General features: G+C 32.0%; 1 protein-coding gene across 1 annotated transcript; it reads right to left on the bottom strand.

Annotated features, from left to right (window-relative positions):
- Positions 1-2,007: 2,007 nt before the first annotated feature.
- LOC141696242 (uncharacterized) lies at positions 2,008-6,961 on the bottom strand. The gene is made up of 8 exons (XM_074500412.1): positions 6,871-6,961; positions 3,954-3,976; positions 3,752-3,834; positions 3,457-3,670; positions 3,071-3,332; positions 2,911-2,984; positions 2,485-2,818; positions 2,008-2,099 (listed from the first exon to the last, which is right to left on the bottom strand). The coding sequence occupies exons 1-8, from the start codon at positions 6,959-6,961 to the stop codon at positions 2,008-2,010; spliced, it is 1,173 nt and encodes a 390-aa protein (XP_074356513.1).
- Positions 6,962-12,646: the final 5,685 nt, after the last annotated feature.

The raw sequence follows: 12,646 nt of genomic DNA, 5'->3' as shown, positions 1-12,646 counted from the left end.
GGGGACAAGTACGGATTAAGCATGATCACATTTTTACAAGGATTGGGTACAGGTAATCTTACCACTCCGTGTCCTCTTTGATCAACATGTGACGGCAACAGAGTTACTGTGAAGGAAAGGGTATTTTCTTCTGTAATATATAATAGATGATGTCAAAGAATTATGCCTCAGAAGAATGTCAAAGATTACTGGAGGTAATAATATCATCAACAGTAGGCAAGAGCAGAATATCAAAGGATGGAAGATTTCTGAATATAAAAGTTGGCTCTTTGTCAAGTTATAGGATAGGGATGTTAGCTAGATATCCTAAGCCAGATTTGCTGAAACTAATAGAGGCTCTAGCTGACACCCCCATCCTAGAAGAATTGGAAATACTTGTGCAAATTAAGAACATAATTGAGAAAGAATCAGACAGCTCAGTCTTTACTTAATTATTGTAAACTGTCCAATGTACAAGTGTTGTATCAGCTTTTGTATCATTTTATTTTCATTCTTTAACTTGGGGTTAGTCTTATTAACAGGCATGAATTTGTGATAAGCAATCTTCTCACAAATTGGGGGAGATTGTTGTGCAAGACATGCCTGTATCATAACAAGACTAAGTCATACTGACAACCCTAAGATTAGTTGTATTGTAACCTTAATCTGTAATTCATACTTGTACCACTTAACATCTGTAAAATATAAATGGAGCAGACTGGAGCATTTTTCTCTGAACAGTGTCAAGCCTAAGAATTCTATCTGGAAGAAGATCAAGAAGATCATGCCTCAGAAGAATTATGAAGAAGCTTGGAGTTGAATAAATCTGTTTGGTGTAAAACATTCTAAGTCAAGATCTCTACAAGTCACAGAATTAGTGTTATAGAGAAATCATTCGAGAACTCCAGAATGACTTATCGAGAAGTCATTTAAACTCCAGAGAGTACCGACGGATGAGTAACATCTACCCGACGGATGAGCAATATCTACTCGATGGATGAGGAATGTCTACTTGACGGATAAACCATCACTACTCGATGGATAAGCAACATCCACCGGGTGTAGAGAATTCAGGAATTGTCTGTCGAGAACTCAGAGATATCGAGAAGTATACATCCATTAGAGAACTCTGAGTTATCGATAAGCCAAAGTCCATTAGAGAACTCTGAGTTATCGATAAACCAAAATTCACTAGAGAACTTAGAGTTATAGATAAGTCTAGGCAATAATGAAGTTTCAGAGATATCGTCAAGCCAACATGCCTATCGAGATGTCGAGTTCTCTACGGCTTAATTGGAGATCTCGAAGTGAAGAAATTTCTCTAATTACAGAATTGCAGAACAGTTCAATATCCAAGGTTGCAAATCAACAAACAATTCACACAGCTGGATTGACAAGTCTACAAAAAGCAGCTTGAGAGATGTGCAAGATCAATGACAAAGATTAACTGACAGAGGAGATTAAAGTAATCACGGGAAGCTAAAGATATGCTAATCCAGAAATGGAAGATTTGCTTTTCTATAAATAGAAATGACAAGTGACAGTTTAGAAAAGCTAATAGCATGTTTATTATCCACCGTGTAAACCAGCAGTTAACTGAGTTATAAAGTTAACACTGGTCCTCTAGTTAAAAAAAGAGAACAATCAGATTAGAAAAAGTGTGTGTTCTCTCTCAAGAAAGAAGCTAAGTTCTAAAACAAGAACTTAGAGATTTTGTAGCAAAACACTACTTGATTTTTAATATAAAATTAAGTGATTTTTGAAGATCTTTGTTTTACATATTTGCTCAGCTATTTATGTTTAACATCCATTCTACTAAATCATTAACAACAACCAACTGCTAAAGCCTAAGTCGATCGAAAATCAAACATTTAAGCCAAAACACATTCACCCCCCCCCCTCTGTGTTGTATTCATACCTAACATCTTCTTGACCAAAATATACTTCTGGATTTGCTTGGGTGGCTCCTTAAGCGGCATGAAATTTTACAATTACTTATGTAACTATAACAAGTCATTAACCCATCAATTAAAATGTACATTCGTCCACAGTTGCCTGAGCCGCATCATGCAAAATCCCAGGTATTTGATTTCCTCCTGATGATATCTCATTAACCAATCCTGGAATACAAATAATTAGTTATAATATTGCATACATCCCAGTGATCACCCGCACAAAATATACACATACGTATGAAACTATAAGAAGTCATTAAGGCATCAATTCAAAGGTACATTCCTCGACATTTGCCTCAGCCGTATCATGCAAAATCACAGGTAATTGACTTCCTCCTAATGAAATATGATTAACCAATCCTGGAATAAAAATAATTATTATTAATTATGCATAAAGGCCAACAGACATCCTACCTAAATGGACAGAGTATTGTTGTACCTGTTGTTTGGTTTGGCGATCTCTCCAAATGAGCATTTGTTATAAAGCAAACAAAATTGGTTATTCTGTATGGTTCTTTGGTAATATACTTCATACTGAAATGAAAAGTACCTGAAGAATCTGAATCTGACGTAGACATATCAGTAACCTCAAAACACGGTCTTTTCCCCAGCTCTTTCAAAGACACTTTAGCGGGTGCAGAATGAAGAATATCCATACCATTTATGCTAAATATTGTTAAGTATAGACTTGATGGACCAACACAATTGAAGAAAATCCAAAAACTCTCCCTCACAGAATAATTGTTGAAAACTTCATCCAAATCGAACAAACTTTTATTGTGCTTAGAGAACTTAGCAATGTACCGCCACCCATCACCAAATGACAGCCTAACTTTGTCACCCAGCATTGAACCATAAGTGTCTATAAACTTTGATGGTAATTCCTATATAGTACAAATATAGATGTGAAGAACATAAATATATTAGCCACTCCCTAAAATTGTTACAATAAATGTAAGTTATGCAATTACGTTACCAGATTCCCGTCATGCAGCATGTCATGACTAACCATTTTGAAACATTTTTTGGCTGAAATTCCACTTCCATGAACTGCCCAGGAAGAATACAACATGGTTAACAATTTTGTCATATATAGTTAAAGTTTTTTTAGGTCTGATCAAGATCTGCAAATATACCTTCAGTTTTTAATTCATTGTCATTATCATTATCAATGATACTTATTTTCAACCTCTGCGAATGCTCTATACGCGAAAACACACAAACATCCCCTTCTTTCAAGTTCACATATTCACAGAATTTTGTCCACACTTTGTTAAAGAGCAAATTCCCATTCTCCCATTTCAAGTTTATAATCCAAGTACTTTTGTTCAGGCATAACTGAACCCAGGTCATTTGTTCATGTACATTTAATCGGGCGATTACATCATTGGGCAGCACCTAACCAATATAGAATTAAAATTGAACTTAATAGTAGAAATAGCAAGCGGAACTGACATTCGATTGAGAAAAATGTAACCTGAGTGTAAGCATTTTTTTAAAGGTGTTCTCCCTCAATGTAAACTCTGTCACTTAGGCGGCTGTCACCCATTGCATTGTAGAAGAACCTTGCTTCTAGTTTCTCAATTTCGGTCGGACTAAAAAATTTCCGATCACGTCCTGTATCGCACACTTTATGATATTGAATAGGCCTTAGTGGGTAATCAATCTCCACCGTGTTACCATCAAATATTTGAACATGAAAACGTCCATGGTCTTTGTAATCAAGAAGGAAGACACTGTATGGTTTGATTGCATAGAAATCCATAATTTTTCAAACATTTCCTATACATGCATTGGCACTATCCAACAAACATTGCCATGCATCACCATTTCTAACCCGGAGATACACTGTTCCGGTTAATTCATTTCCCACAATTTTTTCAAACTCCTCAGGCAAAGGCTGAATCGGGAAAATATAAATAGATTATTTGTACTAACTAAGCAAATTCAAATAGAACTGAAGTACAAGTACAAGCCTTAAAATAAGGATTTGTCATCACAAAGTAGGAAACAACATACCAGCTCTCCTTTGTTATATGCTTCTACAAAAACAGTACATAGAAATTGCATTCATTTCATTCCTGCGTCAGTACATATATGTCTAATAGTTTAAGTGATCATATATATTGCACACATGAACAAATAGTAAAGATTGAAGAAAAGAACTTCTTACCTTTAACAATGCGCAATGAGCCGCTCATAACCTAAGAAACCCCTTTCTCAGTTTGTTGAAGTTACTGGACAACCCCTTTCCTCGGCTCTCCCCCTACATGTTCAATAACTGCAACTTGCAACTACAAGTGGGTTGTATGTGGTTCAGTTCAACTCTTTTTAATTAAAATGTAGAGATCTTTTATAACTATAAATTATGTTATGTATTTATTGAATTTAACTAACCCATATATTCGCTCAAACATTATATCAATTCTTTATTATATCGATTTGAAGGAGTATACAATTTTTTAACCAAAATACTAGATTAAAAGATTATATTATTATAATATTGCACACCATTATAGGAAAAAAGGAAAAAAAATAATTTTTATTAATATAATATATATGAATTTCCATAGTCTCTTAATATTTAGCATTTAAATCAAATGCATCTTCAACCAACCATATAATTAATTATAATTAAAACAAATCACGATTTGTAATAGATTTTTCTCTTAAACGTTAAATATTAATTTTGCGAAAGTAATCTTTATATCAAAATATATATATATATATATGAAGTTTGTTTATAAACAAGATTTAGGCCGGTGAAGACTGACGGCCATAATTAAGGGAGGCACTATACATTGTCTAAGATTACCTATTACAACCATTTGGTCTAAATCTACTTCCCAAATCATATATCATATATCAATTTTTTATTCTTTCGATAATTAATAAAAAGTTAATTTAATTTGTTGATACTAATTCACTTATGTTAACATTTAGGCAGACATATTATTCATTTGGATTTAGCAAATAATTTTCTTAAAGAACTGTTTCATATTTAGGTGAAAATTAAATTTCAATTCTTACAAAATATGTCATATATATACTAACATTCAGCAAAAAATGTAAAGAATATTTATTAAAAGAGAAGATATTATTTGATGATGATTACAAATATTTATTAAGTTATCAAATTTGATTTTGGTCAATTGCTCATACAACTTAGTTCAGTAACCCACCCCTTTTATTTTAAATACATTCAAAAATAAAGGTTAAGTTTTTTAAAAAAAAATTGCATTTCGAATTTTCACCACCTCTTCAATTTAAGCATTCACATATGTTAAAAAAGAAACGAACATGTTATTCATTTGAACTCAGAAAATAGTTGTTTTAAAAAACTGTTTAATATTGAGGTGAAAACTAAATTTGATTAATTACAGAATATGTAAAGAATATAAATGTACTAAGAAATTAATTTTTTATTATGATTAAATATATCTATTAATTTATCAAATTTGGAATTTGAGCAATTGACCAGCTCTTCAGCTTGAGCAGTCAGATCATATGTTAATCTTTAGCCAAACATATTATTCATTTCAATTTATAAAATAATTTTCTTAAAGAACTGTTTCATATATACGTGAAAACTAAATTTGAATTTTTACAAAAAATATCATATACATAATAACATTTAGCCATGAAAGTAAAGAATATATATTTACTGAGAAGTTATTGTTTTATGATGATGACATATATGTAATAAGTTATCGAAATAGGATATTGTGCATTTGGTCCTACAACTTAGTTCGGTAACCCAGCCCTTTCATTTTAAATATATTAAGATATAAAATTTAAAAAAATTGAACCATATAAATTGTTGTGGGTGTAATATATTGTTATCTAAAGTGACAGAACCACTAATTTGTTCATGTAATATTCATCATGGATAAACTAAAATGTTTATTTTGTAATAACAATGTCAAAAGTAGGTCACTTTTTAAATATAGTGCACTATAAAATACATGTTCCTTCCTCAAATTTTTAAATTTTTATTTACTAAATAAATTGTGTAAGTTTGCTAAATATTAAAAGTTCAACCAAAAAAGAAAATCAAATACAATTTAGAATGAAATTTTAAAGGAAAAGAAAATTTTCGCCCAATTATGCCACAACTTTCAATTTTATTTTAAAAAGTTACAATTTAATGTTACAATTGTACTTGATAAATAATATTTCAAGGAAACTAAATAGAGAGGAATAAGAGTAGTGAAATGTTAGTTGTAATATGACCTTACTATTTCATTTCAAAATAATTTGCTTTTTAAACTCCCAAACTAAGTATTTAACAAATATCTGTATACAAGTACATGTATAACATAATAAATATATACATCATAATGAAGGTTACAGTTTGGAGTAGAAGACAACCGCTGTTTCAGATGTAGGAGTTGCACAAGAGTATTGCAGACGTCAAACACCTATGGCAGTACATCAGCCATCATTCCTTTGAGTGGCTCGATGCTGCAGAATATTAATTGCCTTATGACACAATTATGTTTAGTACAACTCACAAGTAGCAAGTTTTAATGAATAAATAGATCATGCGGAGAACAGATCCTTGAGTATCTTTACCTGCCAAGTACAATTACCTCTTATGTCAGTCTGTTGGACTTCCCCGTACTGATAGTTACATACACACGGTTGTACAAACCACGTAAGCATGACTTTTATGGAGCTAATAGACGATTGGATTACTTAGCAGACAAATTGAAAATAAAAAACAATTTTGACATGCAAAACACAGAAATGTAAGCAGCATAATAACCATGAAACTTCCTTATATTAGGCCAAATGTTGTTAACATCCAAAAAAACCCCCATTATTCATGAATATATTAAAACATAATTAAAACATAATTAAAAATAAACAGACTTTAAATCAGCCCAACTGCCAGCCATTCAGAATTCCTCATTTATCTTCCTGCGAATCTCACCATGCTCAATCCTCAGTAGCCTAATCTCCTCAAGCAGAAGCTGTTGCTGCGCCTTGAAGCTTTTGTTGAACTCTTCCTGCTTCACTGTCATGTACCCACTGAACTGCATGTGGCTCTCCCCAGTGCCTCAACCATCCTCGATACAGCAGCCAGGTTGACATTGAGAATGGTCATGCTCTTTTCCATATTCTCCGATCTCAGGAATCTGCGGTTCTCACATCTTGCACTTTCGCACTCATCCGAACTGCTACCACTAGAGGAGAAATTAGGTTAGGCAATATCATAGGAGTAAAAGTAAAAAAAAATAAGTGCAACAATAATGTCACACCGGGAAATGAAACGATTAGAAGGTGAAAAGTCATTTCAAAGAATAGGGCAAGGAAGCATATGACACATGTATTGGAAGTGAACCGAACAATGTAAAACTACGGACTTTTACCATTCTATTGAGCACTTACAAGACATGAATCAAATTTTTAATAACAGCGGTAACTTAATCTATCTGTTACACAAACTATGAAACATTAAAGTACAAAAGTGCCTAAAGTTATGACAAGTAATATTGGTGTGGACATGTTAATATACCAAAAGGAAGTGAAATGAGGAGAAACGGTTTAGAAGAGAGGTATGTAAGTAAGAAGAAGACCTGGCAACCAAATCATAAAACATGAAGGAGACACTAAATAACCATACAAATGGACTAAAAGTTCACAGGAATTGGACAATTTATATATGTATATACATGCATAAGTGAAGAGGATGGCAAAGGGTGTACAACACATGCAAAGAAGGTAGAAGAAGACATAGAAAGCAAATCATAAAACCTATTGCAAATGCTAAATAATCATAAAAATAGATTAACAGTTCAAAGAAACAGGTTTATTTATATATGTATATACACGTACAAGTCATGATATTCACCTGTTGTTGGAAGGGGATGTCATTGCTCTGATTGCTCTGTTGATTGATGTGGCGTAAGAGAAGAAGAAATTTGATGTAGAGGAGATGATGAATGAACGGTTATGAGTCTGATGCAGTGGGCTTTAATAGAGGTATTAGGGGAGATGAATAGTCTCTAACACATGCAATCATAAAACATGAATGGTGAGAGGACAAACACATTTTTTTGGTTGGCCAAATTTGACGCCCACATTTTTTAAAAATGCAAAAATAAACAAAACTTACAAATTCATATAATAAATAATGAAATACTTAATAGTAGTTGTTATTTTAATTTGGATATTTTTAATTAAAAATAATAAACTTTATTAATTTATCAATGTATTTGACTAATTACAAATATTACTTACTGATTTTGAAATTTTTTTAAAAACATAAAATACCTTATTTTAAAAGTACAATAAATGCGACATTAATGTCAATAAAATAGTGTTTAAAATAATAGTAATTTTTATTTCATGTAATGTTGTACCCTTATTCAAATACAAATGTAGAAATATTGAAAACTTTATATGCGAGTACGATAAAAATACGACCTAATATATTATTTTATTAATTTAAGTATGTACATAATTCTAAATGAAAACATATTTATTTAATGTCATAATTTTAAAAAAAACATAATTTATTTACAGAATAAATATTATTAACTCACCGTAATCATATAGTTTGGTTAATGTAACGTATGTACATTGGGCTTTTTAGTTTTTTTTCGTAGTTAACCCAAAGCCGCAATACTTTGGCTACGCACTTGGTGGTAAATCATTGTGTACATGTCGAAGATGTAATTTAAAAGAAAAGCATAAATCCTATTCTTTTCAGAATATGGTTTAACCTGGGAAATTTAATTATGTTGTCCAACCGATACGTTTTTTATGAACTATGTATATTCAAAAGCAATAAACTTTTTGCACTTCCCTTTACATAAGCTGTTATTACATTTTGAACTAATGGCACGAGCAATTTGTTGGAACCAAGATTCCACAGGCCCGTAACTTACAGTATGAAATATTTACTTGGTCCAATTCAAAGTCACAGATTTTATGTAGTTGCTAACGGTATTATCTCACACGATTTAATTTTCAAAACATCCTATTGAAAAAACCTTTGCTCAATGAATTTATTTAGCGTGTATCAACCATAATTTGACTACATTTCGTAAGTAGTACAACTACAACATGCCTTATTTGGCAAATATTTTATATACTACATATAATAATACGTGGCTACGTGCATACGAAACTAAAGATTAATGTGAAATTGTACTTTTAGATTCCTTCAATAAATTAAGATATCCCAGGTTTGGAATTAATAAGTTTAATAAAACAGCTATAAATATAAATATTATTTCTCAATAATTTTATTATGCAATTAAAAAAAATTTGTAATTACAAACAGTACAATCATTTCTTAGCTTTCAAATTTTAAAATTGGTATTGTGTTCATCAAAAAGTTAAAAATAAAAAAAATGTAAATTACAATTTCCTAAACATCATTAACACACGATTTACTTATGTAATTAATGGCGTTTGGATTTCAAAAAATATCAATCACGTAATGAACTGAATGAAGTAACTTACAAATATTAAAAATTAATTTGACCGTTGGTTTCAAATAAATAAACCAAGTGTGTACGGCGTAAATTAAATTTGAAATTTTTTTGATAATGTGAGAAAGAATTATTTATAGAATATAACTTCGATCAAATAATATGTCCACTACTATAAAAACAACCAAAATTATGAAATAAATAAATTTACGTATTACTATATTTAAATTAGAAAATTATCAACACTTTGAATATATTATACTTATACGAGATATAGGTTATTTTGAAAATATATTAGAATAATTTGGAAGCTAGGTGTTTACCATTTTTTACTTCCATGAGGTCATACCATATTATTGAAATCTATGTATAAACCTCTCCCTATATCAGTTAAGCTGAAGTTGGACAATCTACCCTGCCATTACGTGCCACATCTTCAACCAGTCATCAACCAAGTAACATGTGGTGTTACTGTACGAACTTAGGCACTAACTAGAGCATGATTAGCTTTCGGTTACATACCTCTTTAGTTACCATTAAGAAGCCTGAAATATACATACCGTTAAGAAGTTAGGTGAAGACTTAGTGAAGCTCCGCCTCCAGTTCGCAGCATATCAGGTATGAATCTTTAAATCTGGCACTTACACTCTGCATTCAATAGTCTTACTTGAGTGACCTCTGAACACATTTATTGAACGCATCTGCAGGTACCTAATACTGAAGCAATAAGTTGCGTACAAATGGATCTACACAACTACGACAATTTAAGTGATGTAGATAGCTCAAGTTATGACTGGAAATGTAGAGTAAGAGTGCAGGCGTTGTGGAAAGGAATGAGCAGAGAAACACAAGAATTTTGGGGTTTTAATATGCTGCTCATCGATGATATGGTAAGTAGCACATCATAATTACAAGTGGGGACTACATGTCTCACTTCCACAACACCTTTTAATATGATGATGATTCACAATATGCAGAACCATCGAATTCACACTTTTGTAAATGCAAAATATTGTGCGGAGTTGACTTGCCCTTTGGTTGAAGGAGGCATTTACATAGTTGATAACTTTAAAGTGAAGGACTTTTTAGGTGACGAAACATATCGCCCTGTGAGAAACAAAAAACACGTATTATTCACCAAGGACACAAAATTAAGCAGAGCAACTGAGCCGGGATTAGTAATTGAAAAATATGCTTTTGATCTTTTCCACATGACTGAAATTGAGAAACTTGCAACAGACAATAGGTTCTTAGTAGGTATGGATGCTATACTATTTTTGTAATTGATAACAACACCTATTACTACTAAAATGTTTTCAATTTTAGACATGGTTGGTTACTTGAAGAACCGAAGACCCCTCATTACTTCAACTAAAAATAGTCAGGAAAAACAAAGGCTGAAATTTGATTTGGTAGATGGGAGGTTTGTCTTCTAATTCGACAATGTGTTAGTGTTCTTTATAATTACATACTGGGCTACTTACTTAAGCAGCTTTTCGTTACGTAGGTGTTTCGTGTCTGTCACTTTGTTTGACGAATTTGGAATTATAATTGACAAAGCTCTGCAACAACTTGAGGAGGAAGAACCTATTAATTATTATCAGCTGTGCCAGAGTGAGTTCGTATGAAGATATGGGTAATGGCACCCTCATAATGATTTGTATTACGTAATTAAGTTAAAATATTGAGTAATAATATGTGTTACGGATATAGGCAGAGCACACCTTACAAACTACCCTGCAACAAGGATTTTTATCAATCCCGATCATTACAGTGTTCATGACCTCATAAACAGGTTAATTTTTTACTTAAGAAAATTTAGAAAATATAATATACCTTTCTATTTATGCTATGCAATGCGTTCAGATGCGATGAAATGACTGAAATGTCTGATGATGATGAACAAGACACCAAACAGACACTAACTGTGAGAGATATTACTCTGTTAACTGAAACACATATTCAGGTACTGTAATTATTTAGGTGGTATTGTCATTGTCATTGGAGAGGAACTAACTTATGATATTCCTCTTCAGAGGGAAGTTGTGTGCGAAGTTGTGATTGACAAGGTTAATGAGGATGGTAATTGGTACCTAACAAAATGCACAAGATGTCTCCTTGAAGTTCCATTCATAGTTCACATATTCAAATGTCAAAATTGTAAGAGGATCATACCACATCTCAGAAGAAGGTAATATGATAAGTAATTAACTTACAATACTATGAACATTGACCATTTTTTGCATGCATAATCAGTTTCTTTGTAATATAGTTTTCGGTTGGAAAGAAAATGCTCGGATGACACTGGATCATTGACAATAGTTTTACCTTACGCAGCCATTGCTCAAATTTCACAGAAAACTGTTGAAGATTTATACTCTCCAGACAAAGAGGTTAACCTCCAACATTGTGCTGTAATAATTTTGTAAACTAATACATACATTTTACTGAAACCAGTCATTTACACGTGTAGGAACTGGGAGAACAATAATTCCCGCCATTTTTGAGAATGTTTGAGAAACAGAAATACAAAATGATGGTCATCATTAAAGAGGAAAATGTCACGAAAGCTTCAAAAGTGTACGAAGCTACTGGAATTGGTAGCAAAAAATGAATCTGGTGGGACTAGCATGAAAAGTACAATATTGGTTTAAAAAATGTGTAATGTATGACTACCTTCTTGTATGTAGGTATCACTGAATGAAGATACATTAATACAAGCCCTGAACACTGTCAAATCTACAAGCAAGAAGGTTCGAGCAAGGAAACTTCACGCACCAGTGCCATTTGATGAAGAAGGTCAGATTAAGAAGGAGCCTAAATTAGACAAAGTATGTAACCTGAATTTTACATTTGACAGCATGTTATAATATCCCTAATTTTGTTATCTGACCATCCATAAACTTTCTCCAGAAAAAGAAGGCTAAGTGAAGAGACTCAGGAGATTGATTTATATATTGGGAATTTTGTCTACGTAAAGCCAATGTGTGCAGTTGTAACTATTCAAACAATGTCATTATCTATTTAGTTAGCAACATCAGTTGTAATTGAATGCATTTAATTATGATAAGATATGAAAGAATTAGGACGCCAAACAACAAGTAATTACAAAGAAATTAGCATACATTACAATCACCTTAGAAGAATACAAGATTTGCAAAATTGTCCACCTACGGGTACAAGCTATAAAAGATAAAGTGTGAGAGAACAATTGTTCATTTTTGCCATTTGGAAAAAACAAATAGGTAATTTAAAAGCACACCACAA

The sequence above is a fragment of the Apium graveolens genome, chromosome 11, assembly GCF_009905375.1.
Source record: "Apium graveolens cultivar Ventura chromosome 11, ASM990537v1, whole genome shotgun sequence".
NCBI classification, from domain to species: Eukaryota; Viridiplantae; Streptophyta; class Magnoliopsida; order Apiales; family Apiaceae; genus Apium; species Apium graveolens.
Note: the sequence above shows the minus strand (reverse complement) of the source record. Positions and strands in the feature narration are given on the sequence as shown.

Excerpts from the sequence above, each read along its gene's own strand:
- LOC141696242 (XM_074500412.1), bottom strand. The coding sequence starts at position 6,961 with ATGACAGTGAAGCAGGAAGAGTTCAACAAAAGCTTCAAGGCGCAGCAA. Across the intron at positions 3,333-3,456 it reads ACAGCCGCCTAAGTGACAGA|GTGCTGCCCAATGATGTAAT; the intron begins GTTTACATTGAG and ends TATATTGGTTAG. Across the intron at positions 2,100-2,484 it reads GTCAGATTCAGATTCTTCAG|GATTGGTTAATGAGATATCA; the intron begins GTACTTTTCATT and ends TTTGTATTCCAG.